The sequence below is a fragment of the Tupaia chinensis genome, unplaced genomic scaffold (genome assembly GCF_000334495.1).
Source record: "Tupaia chinensis unplaced genomic scaffold, TupChi_1.0 Scaffold000028_1, whole genome shotgun sequence".
In the NCBI taxonomy this organism is placed as follows: domain Eukaryota; kingdom Metazoa; phylum Chordata; class Mammalia; order Scandentia; family Tupaiidae; genus Tupaia; species Tupaia belangeri.
Genome location: NW_006159458.1, coordinates 7,478,364 through 7,498,986, shown reverse-complemented (window position 1 = coordinate 7,498,986; position 20,623 = coordinate 7,478,364). Strand labels below are relative to the sequence as shown.

Sequence of the window (20,623 nt, the reverse complement as noted above, 5' to 3'; positions counted from 1 at the left end):
TTTCTGATTTTCAATTTGTATAGATGGTGAATGAAGAATAAGGCAAGAGCTAAATGTGTTTTGATGGAGATAGTTGGCATCTAGCATTTTTTCATGAAGAGTGAACATGGAAATATACTTTTACAGGACCATCCTATTACAAAGACTTTGTAATTAATAGTTTGAAATAATTAACCAGAAAAATATTTGGTATTTATGGCCATCTTCAGAACTGACTTCACAGAGAAGTTGCAATGGTTTCTTGGACTAAGCAGAAACCCTACTTCCTCAACTAGTCTCAGCTAGTACAAAATAGCTCTATACAAGACAAATCACCCTACATGAAATAGTTTTTCTGATTACAGATAAGACCTCTTAAATTCTAAAGGGAAAAAAAGTCTCTGTGAATCTGCTACACTAAAATCTGAACAAGATAGTTACCCACCTCTGACAGATCTAATTATAATCTTACATATGAAAAAGGAAAATGATCCAGTATCTGTCTTAAAAGTCCTATATATAACTTCAGTATAATCATGAGGATACAATCAAACAACTCCAGATTGTGAGATATAAGACGAGTGGCCCAGACTCTTTGAAAATGTCAATTCAGTATCAAGACAAAGAGACAGTAGGGTGCTATTTATGATTTAAGGAGACCTAGAGAGACATGACAACTAAATGGAATACCTAATGCTTGACTTGATCCTAGATTTAAAAAGAAAAAAAACAACTTGGAAAAGGCATTACTAGAACTATTAGGAAATGTGGATATGGACTATATATCAACTATAATTACTGTATTAATGTTAACTTTCTTGGATATGCTATTATTATTGTGATTATGTAGGAGAATGCCTTTTCTTAAAAGTGTTAGTCTGCAGTTTACTTTCAAATGACTCAGAGAAAATAAAGAGAAAAAAAAAGGACTCAAAGTAAAGTAATTACTGAAGTATTTGAACGCTCATTGTATTTCTGTTTCAAATTTTTTTGTACATTGTTTTTGTGTTTTTTTTTTAATTAAAAACAAAGAGGGAAACAACTAAGAAGGGTTCTGCATCTGATTTTATTATCACACTTTTTAGATGACCACGATGTTTTTGGTTATAGCAAATGTAAAATAAAAATCTTTTGGGCTGTTGACTTAGATTTCTTATTATGATCTGTAAGTACCTAAATGCTATCATGAACAGCAGTTCTAAAACATGTATGCCAAAATCCAAACCACCAGTTTTAAAGATAACTTTTATTTTGCAAATAGAAAATGGTGGTGTATTTTAAAGAATATTCTCATATTAAGGGATCAGCAGATGGCATGGTGGTTAAGGGCTCTGGACTCCCACATGGCCAATCAAGGCTTGAGTTCCAGACCGGGCAGCTTGCTTTCTCATTTTCCCTCTTTCTCTCTCTGGCTCTGTACTGCTCCAGTCAAATTTAACATAAATATATAAAGTTAAATAATTCTTTAAAAATACTCATATTAATAAATTGTCAAGTGTCTTTTATACTTCATTGTTTCCTGTAAGAATCCCCTCTACCACTTTAATTCACACTGGTGTGTCTGTACTTTTGTCCTGACACATTATTCATAGTAATTATTCAATAAATAATTTTAAAAGAATAAAAGCAAGACGGGGATGTTTCTGTGTCTATAGCACTGTAAATGTAGATAGCAACTAAATCATTTGAAAGCATGTTAGTTAATTTAGAATGATTTTTAAAACTAAGTCAACCTAAAGGGCCCAGTTAGATACAGTATTGCTCTAAATCTACAGAAAAGACACTTATTTATCAGAATGGAAAAAGAATAAAAGAAAGTTTTAACATGCTTCAAATGAAAGTTACTCTTACTATGTTGTTCTATACCAAACTATAAGGTCTCATTGGGATGCTCTTCAGGTACTTGAGCAGAACCAAAAGGGTTTCCTGAGGAAAATTCTTGCTTTGTTTCTCTGTACTCTTAAACCTGGAGTCAATTTAAGGACAAAGGTGGGAGTGCCCTCAACAGAAGCAAGAATACGACTTAGTCAAGAACTGATTGTTCCTCATCTCTTAGCAACAGCCGGGATGTAACAACTGTTATTTAAAGGAGATAGTTTAAAGGACTTGTTAGCCTTTTCTTAGATCACTGCCTGTATCCTTTCACCAAGAAATCTACATACCTGGCAAACATTAGTTTAGCTACTTATAGAAATGCGTTCTTCCACTAAGTTAGTTATCATTCAATATTCTTTCTCTTATCTGGTCTCTACTAAAAATGGCAATGTGAAGAATGCCTCTGACTCTTCTGCAATACTTGTATTGAAGACAAATGTTTAAAGATTCGTAATATAAAGTATTTTCTTAGACATAGGGCCATCCCAAAATATGTGATTAATTGATACAATAGTAAGGTTATTTTCTTCAAAAGATAGTAACCATGAACTTCTTTATGGGTCAGGTAAGTCTCAATTATTCTAAGTAACATTTTAGTTTTAGAAATCATTTGTTCAGGCCCAGCCACAGTAATGCATGCTGGCTGATGCTGCTATTCGTCAGGCTGAAGCCACATGGGAGGCCTTGGTTTGATAGCCACCCCACCCCTAAAAGTCAGGAGCGGCAATAAGTGACTGCCATCCCAGCTACTTGTGAAGTTATGGTAGGAAGATCATGATATATTGACTTTGTCTAAATAAATACAAAAGAACATAGAAAAAAGGAAATAATTCTTTCTCTTTGTTTTATTGTAAACACACATGTGAAATGGTCGTATCATCATTCATTTTATTTTATATTATACACATATGTTTATGTGTGCATATATGATCATATAAGATGCATAATTATACACACATGCACATATGCGTATGTATATAATATACAGTCTATATAATATGCCTACATATGTGATCTATGTAATATATGCATACACATATACTACATATATGATATAAAAGTTTATAATATATATTTATGTAATAAAAGTATGTATAATAGATAAAATATAAGTGACTAAATTACATGCATATATTATTTAAATTTTTTTCATTCTTTTAGGAAGCCCTGGTAGTGCCAATAAATCCTGTACAAACCACTTGCTTATGCATAATTTGCTAAGTGCTCGATTTTTTTTTCTGTCTTTTTGGGATACAGGGTCTTCCTAGGTTGCTGAAATTGGCCTCAAACTTGTGATCCTCCCACCACAGTTTCCTGAATAGCCACAGGTACAGGTGTGCACCATAGCACCAGGTACAAATGATTAATATTTATACATCAATATGCAACCAATATTAGCTGCTATATTATGTGTAATATTCTTAGAACTCTTTTTAAAATTAAAATTGTTAAAGAATATTACCACTGAGTCAGCTGCAGTGACCCAGACAGCACAGGAGATGCTATGGGGTGCTAGAAGGCATATGGGAGTGCTCCAAGTTGGCTTCCAAGATTAGCCTGAGCATGCCCTGGGCACTTCCATGACCCTGACTTATTGCAGGGCTTGTGAGTAAACTGTGGCATGAAGACCCTATTGAGGTCGCTGGTCTCTTTCTTTCTCTCTCTTTCAAAGGAAATAAGCTTTTTTTTTTCTTAGAGGTTTTTGCTATAGGGCGCGTGCGCTCGCCAGAGAGAGACAGAGAGACAGAAAGTGAGACATCACCCTCCCAAGGGGGATGGCCATGCCGCAATCCCTTCTCCTCTATTCTCCCCTCAGGATCTTGGGCACGCACGCACACGCGCCCGGCGTGAGTTTTAAGCCACCGGGTCCGGGACGCGAACCGTGGTCGACTACGTGGGAATCCAGTGACATAGCCATTACGCTAACTACTGGTCCCCAAAGGAAATAAATAAACTTTTTAAAAAGTATTAAAAATAGTAATATAGGGACCAGCTGATGGTGCAATGGTTACATTTTGGGACTCCACATAGTCAACCACAGTTCGAGTCCCAGACCCTGCAGCTCATATCAGGCATGTATGCATGCATGCCCAAAATCCAGAGAGGAGAATGGAGGAGAACGGATTGTGGTGTGGCCATTCCCCCTGGGGGGGGATTCCTTGTTTTTGATCTCTCTGTATCTCTCTCTGTCTTTCCAGCAAGTGCATGCACCCTCTAGTAAAAATCTCTCTCTCAGAAAAGAGTAATATATATATTACATATTTCTTCTTATTTAAGCAGAGAAATAAAGTACAAAATTAAAATTATTATAAAATTATTACAATCCCAATTTTACAGATGAAAATATTAACATATAGAGAGTTTATATAGAGAGTTACATGAAGAATTTATGAAATTTTAACTTACAAAATAACATTACTAATAAATGGTGGAGCTGTAAAATTCAAGCAGTCTGACTTCACAGCCCACCTGTAACTATAGCCTCTCCTTAGTGAGGAATTAATACAATGAAAGAAAACACCAGGAGCCTCAGATACTTGGAACACTTAAAAGATCAAGTCTTAAAATAGAGATCTATAGATCAAGTTAAGCCTACATTAATGTATATTAATCGAATAGTAAAACTGAAATATCCAGTAGCCTAAGCCATGAGATTCATACCATTCCCAAGTGCCTTATTGTTTTAATGAACCTGCAGTCATATTACTAGTCACATTATTTTATTATCATACTCAATTGAGTTTTCTATTCAACCATACCCTTACTGCTACTCAGTAATATCAGGATGTCATGGCTACACATTGGATCAAAGGATGAGTGACATACTAATTATACCATAATTTACCAATTCCTTACCAAGTGTTCCCTATTAATATTACCATATAAGATCTGAATACTGATATACTTAAAAAATTACTATACTGTTAAAAGGTCTCCTACCCACTCACCTAGGAAAAACTAATCAGATAAACTTTCCAAACAAAGATACTGCTTGTCTGTAAATACATTATTTCAATAGGTGATTCATTATAAAACACTTGAGAAAGATATTTGAGAAATGTTACTCCCAATAAGCAGTTTCCATCTATAATGTGCACTGGAAGTAACTCTCAAAACAGTTCCAAGTAGCCATTACTGAGAAACTCTTCACATACGTGTCCATGTACCTGAATATCCACCATCTAGCATATTGTAATACCTTCTGCCATGAATCAACAAATTAATATGGAAAGCAGAAATGACACAATAGCAATCACTGTACGTCACTTATACTATCTACAGTTTTAATATATATTCTGCATCTAAAATAATATTATGTATAAAAGGTATTTAAAATATCTGCATTAAATAAATAAAGACACTTGTGCCACTAAAATAAATCACAGATTATGAAGTTATGAACGTGCTTTATTATCTTCATCAATACTGTAACACGATGGCTGGGAGAGGGATCTTTAGAGTGGACTGTCCAGGTTTATCTCTCAGTTCTGCCATTTTTACCTGCAGGAAATTAGGCAACTAGGTTTTATTTTCTTTCTGTAATATGGATAAAAAAAAAAAAAACAAGACTGTTGTGAGACTAGAATGAAATGGCGCATGTACAGCGACTTTGAGCAGAGTCTGGCACATAATAAGTACATACTGAATGTTAGCTCTATCTTTATATCTATCTCTATAAGTATATCTCCATATGTATAGAGAAAGAGCTTGGATCACATCTTGTAGGCCAATTTAAGAAGTTGTGTGTAGCATCAGCTGGGATACAAAAGCCACAAACTACTTTAAAATCCAATGGAGAAATTAAATATACATTTGGTGGCATTTCAAAAAATATATCTAATTATTCCTTTTAAATCTATAATATCTAGAACAATCTATATGATCCTTCAATGCACATTTTCCTTTCCATTGTAACTCCATGGAAGTTACAAGAAACTGAATTATTCAGCAGTAAATTTTATTTAAATATTTATTACATATATAAACTTTAATATATATATATATATATATATATTTAAGTACACATGTATACATGTATACATATGCACATATGTGTGCACATCAATGTTCCTACTATTGCTTTTTAAAAGTGACAAAATTTCACCTTCTTGTAGAAGAAAGCTAAGAAGGAAGAAACTTAAAAGCCAAAGTCTTTCTGAGCCATTGCTACTATACTGAGCGTTGAACTCCTGGATTCTAGATAGAGAGAGAGGTTTTCATTTTCCTGTATCTTCAAAAATGTATAAAGCAACACTGTCCTACAGAAATAAAGAGTGTGTTCTAAATTTTCCAGTAGCCACATTAAAAATGTAAAAAGAAACAGGTTAAAATAAGCTTAATATATTTAAGGCAATATATCTTAATACTGTTAGGTCATCAGGAAAGTCATGACACATTTTTCTGTTTTTCTACTAAATTGTGTCATGACTTTCCCAATGACCCAATATTTCAATATATAATCATAGTTTTTAAAATTAAGTAAGATATTTTTACATTCTTTCTTTCAGCCTAAATCTTTGAAATGCAGGGTATATTTTATACTTACAGTACATCTCATCCACATTTCAGGTGGAACATATGAGTAGCAGCTACCATATTTGAAAGCACAGATACAGAGGGATGCTGAGGACATTTCTTCATACCTTACTAACTCTCATATTTCTATCTCAAGATATAAGGTCTCAATACATGTATATGTTGCAATTGATACGACCTAAGCAAATCAATAAGCTAATGCATTCTAATGGTTCCATTTCCTAATATTCTAATAAATACAAGTGCATATTCTAATAAATAGAAAATATATTTCAGCTAGAGAATATATAACTGATCAACTTCCTACTTAGTCAAACATTTATTTATTTATTTGCCTACTGTGTGCAAAGGATTAGTCTGTAATAGTTCTTAACAACTATTTTGCAAATTAAAAAGCTTCTCATATGTAATATATGCCAATATTCTTTGATTGAACATCTTTATTTTTCACCCTCATGTTTAGGTAAAAGGAATGGGTAAAATGATTGTATTTTGCCTATAATTTACCATCGGTAGCATGATTTTTCTTGACTGAATTAGTGATGAAACAGTACTGTTCTGATTTAATACTATAAATTCAGAACAAATGGGACAGCATTAAATTCAGAAGTGCTTCTGGACCATTAACTTCCATGCTGATTTGATATGCACCATAGTATTCAGGCAACAGACTCAGGAATATAACCTACTCCTAAAGCAAACAGTATTTTATCTCAGAACCATCTGGGGTTCTCATCCTAAGGGCCACTTGCTTAGTGTTGTCTGGTGTTTTAATATCCTGAGGTATAGTACGGAGACCTACTTTATTAGCGAAACCCATTTTGCTAGGATAAGAAGACTAACATAGAAGAGATTATGGAGAGAACAAAATTTTGGCTGAGGTCCTTGTTTTCATTATTCAGCTCAAGAAAATCATTGGTTATACACGCTTTCAAAACCCTATGGTTTTTCTAAGGTACCAATAAAAGTGATACCATTCATAACGCGGACAGTGGTCTCTTTCATATATCGCCTATAGTAGCAAACTTAAGTGCCAAGCAGATGGTTGAAATCTGTTTTGTATAAAATGTGCATTTTTTTTTTCCAACTGTGTTCTTTGTATTCATATTCAGCCTAGGTTTTAGCCATCAAAACACTGGCACTATGTCGATCATTAGCAGCATTTTAGACAACTGGCAACTAAGGTATTCACTGTTCTCCACAAAATGTTCAGCTAATATTTCCCAGATGTATAATTAAGGCAAAAGATCATCTCCTTAAATTGGTATCAGCACTTTGGATGGCTTCTGGCTTTCAACAGATTATCAGTAGAAAATAATTTTATATCAAAAATAAGCGTTTTGTTCCTTGGTGATTTTTGTTAGTCTGTTACACTGCTCTGATAAAAGGAATTCCATGCATTTCCCCAAGCTTCACCTACAATCTAAATAATCTGTGTCTAATACAAAATCTCTTATGATGCATTTGCTATGAAAATGTATAATGTACTGTAACTATATAGATCAGATTTATTTAGTGTTTTTAATTTTGAAAACACTTGTATAAATAATACTTTAAAAAGCAACAGTATGTGATTTGTTTACATTAAATTTTACATCGAAAGAAAATTACTTTGTTATTATTCAATAATCGGTTCTATAAAATCATTCATTCACATAATTATACACAAATAAACTAACATAGTTTTCACAGTTTGATGCATAGGAATATGTTAAAACTGCAAATTCATTATTTAAATACCTGATTTACTGACACTTGCAAAACAAGAATTAGTGTATCAGATTTCTACATATGAAAGGACAAGAGATATGTTTTTAGGATATTTAACTATTAGTAGTAGGCAGAGGAAATTAGCTTTCTGCTGCTATTTAAATTACCTGGAATGAAAAATCATAAATGTAGTCGAAATAGGTGTAGTTAGGGTACAATAACTACAAAGTAAAAAATAAGTCAATCGCTTTCTTATAGCTACTATTATATATGCTAAAATAATTTTCAAATATCTGACTAGTATGTTATCAAACAAAAAAATAATCATTTTGTTAAAGTGCTGATCATTTAACATGTGCCAAAAATTAAATCTAGGTTTAAAAATCTGAATTCAGTAGTTTGCATTTAGAGATATCTAAATATTTTTATAAATTTTCATAAGTTTAAGCTTGTTCATTAGCACTGGGGGATAAATAATTGGATACTTATTTTTTAGCCCATTTCATAGATTCATGGCTGAAACCCAAAGAATTTAAGTGACTTATACATCACAAAGTTTTAATTCTTGATTTAGAAACTGTAGGAACATATGCCAACTTTGTATATAATTAAATGCTGGATTATAAAATATATTAGCAGTAAGTTGCCCAACTGGATGATTTCCAGATTTTCTTTCTGGTTTAACAGTAGGATATTTGCACATTTCTCTTTGGTCTTAGTTCTAAATGTAGTTCTAGTTCAATGAGGTTCTTTTCTTCCTTTCTTTCATTTTTTTACAATCTCTACATCAATACAAGGAAAATAAGAGAATAACACCCAGTCTCTATTCTTAAATTTAAAATGGTAAAAATAGACTAATATACTCCACAACATAATTATTAACAAAATAATTACTTTTAACATAGAAATGTCTATGTTATCCCAAATACATGAATCTATATTTAAACCTTGAATCCATTTGAAAAAAGATTTCATGATACCATAGTCATATTTTCATAGTAGAGCTAATACGGAAGTTTCTTAGTGATGTAGGCAAAGATTATGTTTCTGATGGTCTGACTACACTTTTTTGAAACAGTACTTTTGAAAACAGCATGCAATCTGCCAAATGAAAGATATTAACAATATGTGAATGTTGTCCTCTCAGATAATATAGCTTTTTCATTAATCTTTCACTGGTTGTTGCTCTATGTCCTTGCCTCAAAGGGTTTAACATTTCTTTTCTTGAAACTGCCAACCAGCAACATCAGGTTGACTGGTCTGATGCTGATGGTACTAATTGTTTCATTTATTGTGAGAAATTCTTAAAATCTTCTTCTGGGCTACCTATTTTTTTAAATTCTATTTTTAAAATTTATTTTATATAGTCAATCAGTATACATCAGTATAACTTGTAAAGTGAATTTACCCAACATGAACACACTTCACACCTAGACTATCTATTTTTAATCTTAGTTGATATTACTACTTTCTAGTCCAATGTTTTGTTTATTCATATAAACATAATTATTCCATCCATGACATTCTCTTGTTCTTATTTCTTTTTTCTCTTATCCTTATAAACACAAGTTCAGATTTTGACATAAAGTGCTGTCCTCTGAAATTTGTGATTTCCCATAATGCCTTATTTAGTAGTTCATATATAATGATCATTTACAATACTTGAAGGATAGTGGTCTGATATATCTGAGACTTTTAAGCACGTAGAATGATTCTTTTGAAGTATTTCAAACAGTACATAGCAAACTTGGGTATTGTTTCCCCCAAATGAGAATTATACATAAAACTTAGATTGAAAACTTCTAAAATACACTACAGTTACTAACTCCTGCACAATGATACCTAATTGGCAGGTAAACTAAAGGGATTCCACATGAGAAGGCTATTATATAAGATAATCTATCTCCAGATAGTTGCATAAATACAAGAATTCTGACCACTGTTAGGAGTTAGGAGCTGAGACCTTCCAAAAATAGTTTGATGTGATGAAATGTAAGGGTTGGGAGACTTTATAAATCATCGAGCCCATCTTCTCATTTTATAGATGCATACACTAACACCCAAAGAGGTCTCAGTTTGTACAGCAGAAATAGAATTTGAGATATTACATCTAGATAGTAAAGCCTTCTATTATATTACACTTCCAAAAAGAAACCCAAAACTATATTATTGGCAAATACAAAAATTAACCAATAAAAGAGAAAGTTATTCTATTCTATTCCTTGGGAAAAATTATCATAATCCACCAAAAAAATCTGTTCATTTGACACACATGTCTTAGGCCACTAACTTTCAACTTCATCATTATTTCAACTTGAAATCTCTATTTTTGCCAATCGTTACTCAAGCATACCTTGACTCATTCTACTTTCTCAATGTACATTCTCCATTAAATATGCACACAAAACCATCTTTTGGTGTTTAAGGCAGAAATACTATAAGATGTCTCTGTAGAATATGCTATAGAATTCTGCTTTGCAAATGAGAAAAATAGGAATGGACCTAGTTGGGATTTCTATGAAATAGCTATTCCTTTTACTATTTTATTCCCAAACTACAGCTTCACCAGGGTTTGGTAGGATTTATTTAAATGATCAATTGTCCTTTAAGTAAAAGTTTCTCTTGAATTACAAACTTGGTACATATATATGTGTATAACTATTACATTCCTCAAAATAAATACTTTACACATGCAACTTTAGTTACTCTCATTCTTTTCATTTACTTAGAGAAGTTTTTATATTCTACCCCTTTGCTTTGATTCTTTAAATTGCTATCAGGATCTCTGGATATGTTTTCATTTCTCTAGAAGAATGCTTTTAAAACATTAAATATTCTTAAATTCTTCACAGGTCAAATTAGATCCATTTTATTTTTCCAGTAACGCTAAGATTTTTTAGAAAGAATTACACTACCAATATTTATATTTTATAATCCTTAAGGCTCTGAAAACAATACCCTTTCCTCCATTTCCCATATTTTAGCTATGTTTAGAACTGAAGGAAAATAAAAGTTCTACCCTCAGAAATAGCACTCATTGTTATCTTTGTTTTTCCATTCCTAGGTGTTCTGATTATTGATATTTTGAATATTATATAAAAGTGTCCTTTTGTTTTTTACATCACAATGATGTTGTGGAAGGCATGGCATACAATCTCAATCTGATATTATATATAGTTATCATTCACGCAAGGTCAAAGCTGAATTAGCGAGTAAATAAAAAATTGAACAGTTTGACTACTAGTTCATTCCCTTCTTTACTACGATAATGGGAATACTCTATGTTATCCTAACAATTCTTCAATACAGATCTCTTATAGTACAGATAAGAAAAACGAAAAAAATATTAACCTTAATTTTATGTGACATCTTCCTGGAACCTCATTTCAAACAAATTGTGAAACTCAACAGCAAATAGAAAAAAACGGCAAAAAACAAAGGGACATCAGAAAAGAAGTAAAAAAAGTCTTTGGACTTTGTAAACTATTGCCCAACAAATTCTGGCCCAGGGTAAATAACCAAAAGAAAGAATTGTAGGCAAACAAATAACACTAACTCTACTATAAGAATAAAAATGGTTCAGAATGTTATCAAGCAATCTATATTAACAGTGAATAAAAAATTAATAGTGCAAGTAAAATACCACCTTTTTATTTTTGTGTTTTCTTATGCAAAGGCATAGTTCTCATTTTTTAAAATGTTGTGTTACTTTTTCACTAGGATGTTACTTTACTAACTAAATATAAAATTCTTTAAAATCATATGTATATAGATTGCACGTCAAGTTCCACCACCAGTTCTCAAACAACCTATCCTTTTGGTATCTCAACTCCAATTTCTATAAAAACAGAATACAATGACTAACTCAGTTCGGAAGTAAATATTGACAACATTCTGAAATAAGTTTTGATCAAAAATGTACCATGAAAACGTAATCTGTGTCTGTCTTCCTTTACTACTAGAGTAAAAAACTAACAACAGGATTAAAGAAAGTTAACTCTTTCTCTCCTTTACTCAGTGATGTTCCTGAAGCCCTAAATGAAAGGACACATCCTTTATGAAATTGCTGCTCAGTGTCCCAACTGATCTAACTCCTTTAAATTGCCAGTATGAAAAATCTTCTAAGGGTCTAAGGAGCATTTTTTTTTCCCCTACATGCAGTGAATCTATTTCTTCATATGACATTTATTCTTGATGCTTCTAAACCCTTAGGTTTCAGTATGACAGAAATCACTTGGATGCACAGTGATGCAAGTGTGAATAGGACATAATGAAAACCTATGCATCTTCACAATGAGAAATATTAAAGTGGAGCTACACAGACATTTTTAAGAAAGATCATATCTTCTGTTTTTTAACATTTTCTCTTCTAAAACACACATTCTTTTAAAGATGTGAAGAGCAGAAATAGAAACGTTGTTACATATGAAAGTTTCAACGAATTTGCTGCCAGCAGCTTTTCTTTATAGTGTTCCTCTTACCTACAGTATGTGTTGGCACTGGCAGGTAGCCCTAATTCGTTAGTAGCCAAATTATTTTTGTCCCTGAAGTACGAGAAATCTCCATAGCACATGAATGAGACATGGTTTACTAGTTTACATACATTTTTATAACTCCAAGAACCAAAACTCATTCACAAATGCTTGCATTTCAGCAAAGAGAAGGCTACAGAATACCAGAGATATCCACTTTGAATTCTTGGTCCTCATTTTCCCTGAGAAAACGAAGATCCCCCCCAAAAATCTTTTAAACTTCAATGAAGAACTTTGATCCTTAATGCAAGAAAAATAAACAGCTTTCTGTTCACCAGACTCCACATTTCACTGAAGTCAGAACACTTCAGTGCCAGGCATTAAGAAAAAATGTCATTTAGTAATAAACCTAAATGGAGAGATAAAAATTCATCACAATAGCATAGGTTTAGATAATGTGGTTTACAATAACTAGCATCCTCATACTGCAAGCTCACCAGATACATTTGTACACTGTTGTACTTTTTTCCTAAGTTACAGAGAAAAACAGTAAAAAGAAATAAGCAACACGTAGAAATAAACATAAACACAAGTGATGATTCAGCCACAGTAAAAAGAAATCTTTGAATTTTAAGCAAGAAGTAAATGTATTAACACTAAAGAGTCAAGTGACTGAAATGTTACTTAGGTAAAAGAAAGGTCTGAAATACAATGAGCCGAGTTTGGGTTTGAATTGATTTAAGATTCGACACTGATTTCAAATGTCTATGAACATCTACAAGCTTTTGTTTTTAATTTTCCTTCTGTCATGTTTTATGTGCAAAAAGTCCCTAAACTACCTTGTAATAGAGTAATTACTTTCAAGCTGGGTGACAAAAGGGCATAATGACCGGAAAATGATACAAAAGAAACAGAAAATGCATGTTAACAAGTTTTTCAACAAACCTGGGTAATTCTCATGAAGTACAGATTAAGGTTCAGTGGTTCCAAACTGGCAGCATTCAAATTGGGTTCATATTTGGGTTTTTTGTTTTGTTTGTTTTTTTAAACCACCTGTCCTAAAACGACATTGTTTATGCTAATTATCTTTGTTTATGCCACAATTCTGTTTGTTTACTACATTCTTTTAAAATACCATATCCCTATAAACAGTTCTCACCAGAATTCTTCTAAATCTCGTTTCGGTCTGGTCCTTCGCGGCAGCCCACTGAGCAGAATGCAGCTCTACAATGAAGACGCAAGAGCTGGAGCAACTTTGAGTCTCTGACTCCTCAGGCTGGCAAAGGCAGGGAGTACTGCTGAGGTTTTACTCTCAAGCTCCAAGGGAAAAGGATACTGAATGTGGAGAAATGCAACACCCCCCTATTGGACAAGCAGAACCGTACACCACAGTATCTCCAGAGGAGATATATGAACTCTCAACTCTTAAGTAAAGAAAAGAAGAGACAGTACTAAAGGGAAGGGGGAAAAAAAAGCTTACAAACTGCAGTAGAAAACACAAAAGTCAGAAAGGACCAAAATTGGTCTTCTCCTTAACCATTATCAGTTTCTGATTCAAATGAAGGAATAGGAGACACTCTCCTAAGGTATGTCCTAATAAACACCGTTTGCTCATCTAAAATAGCCTCAGTGTTTGCATTTTTCCCACGTTAGTAATAGTACTTGATTATGCTCACCTATATATCAAGTATGTGAGTATTATATTTAATACAAATGAGGATGCTAGTAATCCATGAAAAGGATAGGAGGGGCAGAATGAATGAAGGGACACGTTTATGGCCAGGTTTTAGCCCATTTCTTGTTCCACTAAACATTTCCATTAGTAAGAAGATATTTCATGTTTTAGTTAAATATCTGAGCACCCTTTTATCTGAATGTCATCATCTGAGTCAGAGACCTGGCATACTGGAACTATATGTACAAGAGACAAACTTGGGTTGGTTTATTTTCCTTGCTGTTGGCTAACCTCATTGAAATTATAAATGAATAACAAATTATGGAAGAAAACAAAATCTATCAGTTGTATTTATTTAGCTAATCTATAAAAAAGAAGTATTCAGCCTATATGATGCACATCTGCATTACAGAATATACTCATTAGGTAGGTGGCTGAAGAACTGACAATGGGAAGCACAGACAATAAAAATTAGACTTTACCCATCAATTTTGCTTTCTAAATATATTATGAATATAATCCATATGAAATAACTTCTACCTCCATGAAGGAGCAATGTGCTTAAGAACCAGAGCACAACTTATTTACTTGCCTCTCATGTGTTACATATACACACATTTAAGTTAAAAGCTCCCTTAGAACAGATAAGTAATTTTACGTGTGCTTATCATATTTGAGAAACATAAGATAAGGCACCAATATATAAAATAATCAAAATATTTGCATAAACCTGCTAAACACCTAGCACTACACAATGCCACCTGACATTTAACTCATAATTGCTTCTGGCAATCAGGCAGGTCTCCTGAAAAGTCTTCAGGACAGTACTTCAGTGGGAGTGTGATAGAAGTGTGGTTCATGAACTGCTTCATGGAAGCTGCATTCCAAACCAGTGTCTTAGCTCAGTTTGCTTATAAATTACTGACATGTTAATTAAAATCTATAATCAGGTGTAGGCACCTTTTCCCCCTATAAAGTAGTATCAAATGAAAAATAAGTAACCATGATTAAAGACTGATAACCAGAAATTCCAACAATGTAATATCAAACTTAAAGGTTTAGAGTTGCCATTAGGTGATGTACGTGAACAGATAATTTTCCTTCAATTCACACCTAGCAGTTACCTGCTAACCTGAATATTCTTATCACTCATGAGTATAAAGACTTTTTAAAAAGTTTCTATTTAAGCTGAATAAAACTGAGAAATAAATACTTTATTATTATGGTCAAACTTTTAGGTAATTAAAATACCACTAATATCAGAGATATTCTTGCAACCCGCTAGTAGCAGTTTTTCATGGGAATTTTATAAATCAATTTTTTACAATACTTGATATGTAGTTATTTATTCAGAGAAACACTTAAAAGTTTTCTAATGAGAAAAATTATTTCTTTAGTCAGTATGACTCCCTATCAGTTTAATGGGAATATAATGTAAATAAGTGGAGTGAATTTTTACTGAAGACGGTTTTTCTCTTGTCATCTTCCCTTCAACCTCTAGAAAATTGTCTGTCTGCTGTCTGCACCCGTTTTGAGAGAAGCAAGCAAATAGGTGAGAGTATAAGCTTAATTTGCTTCGTCCCACTACCTCAATCCCAACTTTCTTTTTCTTTGGAGACATTATCAGATTGTCTTAAGCAATCATCTTACACTTGCTTTTAATTAAGTCCCAAACATAAAGCAATTAGAAAGTGTAACAAGTACATTAGTCATAAAACTATTATGTTACAATCAAATAGGGCATATAAATGAAGATGGAATGGGAAAACAGAAATGGAATACAATACCATTGACAACTATCAAAAATGGTCATTTTTCATTCACAAGAAACAAAGTAATATCTAAACTAATATTTAAACTATGGCAAACAGTCTAACCATTTTAATTCTAGGAATATGAAGAAATAAGGTTATATCCTCAAAGGAAAAATCTTAAGACACAATTTTTCATTACTTACTTTCAGTTAAATATATGAATTCAGTGCTGTCCTTTAGAAAATTTTAGGAGAGTTCAGGCATTCATTCTAATGATGCTATTATGAACATTTAGACCATGTTGCCAGCTATGTTTCCTCTTAATAATAACATGTAAAAGACTTTTCTTACAAATAAGTGTTGAGAACACACTTTGCCTATTTATCTCACACCTGAGAATTGTATTTCTCCAGTAATCATAATCAGTTATGACATGGATGCTTGAAAATAAAAATAAAATATTTGAAGTTTTTTACTTCTTAGGATAACTGTTCTATTTGCTCTAACTTCTGAACATTGTTAACAGACAATGAAATTGGTACTATGTTTTTAACTGTTTGAAAACTATTTATTAGACTGATCATGTTCATTTCCAGAGTTGTTAACACAGACATACAAATCTAATACAAATTTTAATCCTTATATTTAAGTTCTGACTATTCCTTAAAGTTCCAAACTGTCTAAAAGTAAAAGTAATAATAATAATAATAATAGGAGATGGACAAGACTATCAATGAAATTAGAAAAAAAAATCACATGGAACTTCTATAACCATGCACCCCAAGCAACTTATGTCCCTAGACAAAGTTCTCTATTTCATAAAGAAATATTGAGCTCTTCAAATATTTAAGTTTGACTGACAAACTCATCTATGGCAGGTGAGCAAATAGAATAAAAATTGGCAATCAATAGAAATGACCTACTTATTCAATGAAAGTTGCAAATAGCTGAAAAGGCAAAAAGGTGATTATACATGATAGTGTAGTTACATCATATATACCTCCCTAGGTTAATATATATAGTCGATACAGTGCCTGTATATACTCTATGTAAGTAACTACAGACACATTCACCCGTAAAAATTCTATGTAAACAGATAGCAATGATTTACTGAGATTTTTGTATGTATTACCAATTACAACCACAGGGGAAATTATTAAGAAATTTTACATCATTTGACATTTTCAAAATTATTTTAGCTACTAATATTTTAAACTATGCTGTCCCTACTAACAATCCAATTGATTATCACTTGCTTATTGAATTAGCCAGTTAGAAAAACAAGTCTCAGGGTGACAAAAAAAAAAAAATGAAATTCTCACCAGGGGGAAAAATGTTAAGAGATTTGAACATCAGAATAGACAAGGGAAAAGTTTACTTTAAAAAGAGACAATTGAAAAAATACAAATAAAAGTTCACAGCAGGAAGCCTGTCTATATAGAGAAATAGGCTACAGCCTGTTAATATGTAACTACCTTTTTATAAGAACAATCTGTTAACAGGCTTACAAATCAGACAGATTTTTATTTTCAAAATGCATAATCAGAATTAAAGAATATTATTATTTAAGTGCTCCTCTGTACCTCCTAGAAAACTTACTGTGTTAAATTAACATCTTGCTACATTAGGCAATAATATGTTCCAATAGGAGGAACTTCAATATCTACATATCAAATAAGGTTACATTTGCAAATAAAAGCTAACTAAAAGAGTTAATGTATAGAACTTTAGAAAATTTAATTCAAAACTGTTAAAGAAAGCTCAACAATTCACTGAAATTACCTAGTGAGGATGCACTTTAATTTTAAAAAGAAGAGGAATGAAAGAAGATTGTATTAAAGTGTATCTGTGGCTATTTTACTTTCTTCTCTGATCTGATGTAGGCTTCTCTAATATGTGACCACATTCAAGTGTTACTTTATTCTCAATATTCTTTTTCTCTTCCATTGCTTCACTTCTAGAATGTTTTAATCTTTGTCCTTTCTTTTTTCATCTTTTCATATCAAATTCAGTCGTTTGAGCGATGAACAGCTTGACTTAGCATATTTTTAACCAGCTGGTCTAGCACCTAGCTTGCATTGCATAGTCAGATACAACAAATGTTTATACAGAAGGTAGCTTTCATGAAAATGAAAAAAAGCCTGGGTATCATGCATCCTGGCTTTTTTTAGCTTTTTTTTTTTTAATTCACCATACAGAATACAAAGTTTGAATTCTTTTTAATGGCAAACAAAATTCTATTTATAGTTCAAAAAATGAACTTAGGCTGGGAGAAGAACTCAAATTTAAAAACTGCAATGTGTACTTATAGGAACATAAGAGGGCTCAAATTCTTGCAAAGCCTTGCTTTACTTGCAACAACATCAAATGGAAGGATATTGCACATATTTCTCTGAGTAGGAACAACTTCATTGCAAATACACTTATTAGCCTCATAGCAAAGGAGTAAATCAAAATTCAGTTAAGACAGCTACCACAAAAAGTGGCCACTGAAACTTAAAAAGGGAGCAGCCTGGTTCCCCACCTTTTCTTTCTTTTCTTTTCCTTTTTATTTTTGACACTTCAAAAGTAACCTACTAATATATAGCTATGATGTTAAATTTCCTTTGGGGGGAAAAAAAGCTGCTCTCTTATATCAACAAAAGGTCATGTGCTGTGCTGAGCAGCTTCCAAAGTTTTACGGAAGGATCAAATAGAAACTTATAGCCTCCGTTTTAACCACCACTAAAACCTTCTGTCACCCCAGAAATTACATGAGATAGAGATGCTGAAAAAGGTAACACGGCAAAAAAAAAGCATTTTTAAAGGTGTAGTAGGGGAGAAAAAAAATCAATGAGAAAAGAAAGTAAGAGAGTGAATGAGAAAGAAAGAAGCAATGAGAAAGCATTTTAGGGATGCTTAATGGCCATTTAATTTCCTGATATAGGACACAACCTAGAAACATTAGCAGAAATCTCAGAGACTTTGCAAATCAGTTCGATTTGGTCCCGGGCAACCACAACAAAAATCAGCTAACAAGACTGCAGAAGCCCTAGCTAAAAAGCTTCTCTAACAAACACGTTTTGGAGGAGCATCTTTCAATTGATCCAGAGACTACTGTAAAATTGGAGAGTTGCACTTTAATATATTAGGGGGAAAACTGTACTCACCTTTCAAACTCCTGAGGTAAATCAGGGTCAGTAAGCATGCTGGAAAAGCACAATTTCCCTTTGTCACAGCAGCCACCTATGATCGTCTCCAACTGAACCTGTCAAGTGAGTCCAAACCTTCTAAACCAATTGATTTTCTCTCTCTCTCACTCAGTCTCTCTCTCTCTTTCTCTCTCTCTCTCTCAGCCCCCTCTTCCCCTCCTCTCTCTCTCCTAGGACTCCTTGACCAGTCTCTTAAAGGGGTAGCGCACTTCCAGCAGCGGGGTCTGGCTGCTCCCCCTCCTCGGAGCCGCACGCTCAGGCTGCAAGGCACTAGACAACCTCAGGGTGCCTGTCCTTTCCTTTTAATTCTCTCTTCTAGACATCACCGAATGTGAGAAGTCAACTCATTTAACACGTCTCCTGTACTCTCCCTCCTCTAAATAATAAAAGTCACACACACACAGACACACACACACACACACACACGCACACCCCGTACGGTTTTTTGTAAAATGCATTTGCTGCCGATTAAAACAGAAGGCTGTAATAACAGAACCTCGATTAAACTGCATTTATTAACTAATTAAGCCCAAAATATTAAATGTGAGTAACAGCATTTTTACACAAAGAATTGTTATTTCTTCTCACCCCTGTCTAGGCTCTCTCCGTGCACACACGGAAACACACACACACACTCACACACTCACGCACAACAATCAGGCATTGTTCTGAGGGAAGAAAAGCAACTTTGACAGATTGAAATATAGCAGAGGCCCCTTCAAGGAAACCTGTAAACAACTTGTCACTCACTCTGTCGGTCTCACTGTTAGCTCGTGCTTTCCACAAAGTGGTGCGAACGTCCTGGCAACCCAACCAAAGTTTCCTCAGCTCCAAACTCCATAAAACGCGATGTGCGATGTGGAGAGCAAGAGGTATCCACATGCCAAAATACACACGAGCGAACAAAAAACCAAAACCAAAGCAGAAAATAAAAACAGAAAGATGGTACTAAGAAACTGTCCTGCTCGGGATGGCAGGGGAGGTCAGGGGTAGAAAGTGCTCCCCTCGCTGTGGATCTCTTTAATTTCCTCTGCCCAGGCAGCCACAGATAACAAGGTGGACAAACTATGGCTTTACAGATCCTAGGCTGGCTGGCAAGGCACAGCCTCCATAGCAGTTCCAATTATCTAGATAAAAATCTGGCAGGCGAGGAAGGTAATCAGGTAATGTACCTTTGACATGAAATGACAGAGGCACATACACACAGAGAGAGAGACACTTACACAGACACGCATGCAGAGACGGTGGCTGCCCCGCGCACCGCAGCATCTGGTCAGGGAGTAAGCACACACTCACCAACATGAGATAGTGTGCATTCTTCACACACAAACACACACACACACTCAGTCACTCACTCACGCTCTCCACTCCTACTGGGAGGGTTCATTCTGCACAAAAGGCTACATTACAGAGCCCGCCCCAATAAGGGAA

At 33.6% G+C, this 20,623-nt stretch overlaps 1 protein-coding gene and 1 long non-coding RNA gene across 12 annotated transcripts in view; one reads left to right on the top strand and one right to left on the bottom strand.

Moving 5' to 3' along the window:
* SOX5 (SRY-box transcription factor 5) overlaps nt 1-20,623 on the bottom strand; it is a 1,018,333-nt gene that overhangs the window by 483,980 nt on the left and 513,730 nt on the right. The window contains exon 1 of one of the 9 annotated variants that reach the window (XM_027771094.1): nt 19,151-19,307. The exons of 5 other annotated variants lie outside the window; for them this stretch is intronic. In XM_027771094.1, coding sequence (XP_027626895.1) covers nt 19,151-19,188 — 38 coding nt within the window. In that variant the 5' untranslated portion in view covers nt 19,189-19,307. Of the gene's footprint in view, nt 1-19,150; nt 19,308-20,623 lie in introns of those variants that run through there. 3 more of the 9 variants (XM_014587346.2, XM_014587330.2, XM_014587342.2) reach the window with 3 other exon arrangements.
* On the top strand, nt 2,252-15,799 carry LOC102471320 (uncharacterized). 3 transcript variants are annotated; one of them, XR_333240.1, is made up of 3 exons: nt 2,252-2,419; nt 3,112-3,207; nt 15,749-15,799. It is a non-coding gene; the product is annotated as an uncharacterized LOC102471320 (long non-coding RNA). The 3 variants fall into 3 exon arrangements; XR_333238.1 differs by lacking the exon at nt 15,749-15,799 and adding an exon at nt 13,776-13,848; XR_333239.1 differs by lacking the exon at nt 15,749-15,799 and adding an exon at nt 6,424-6,459.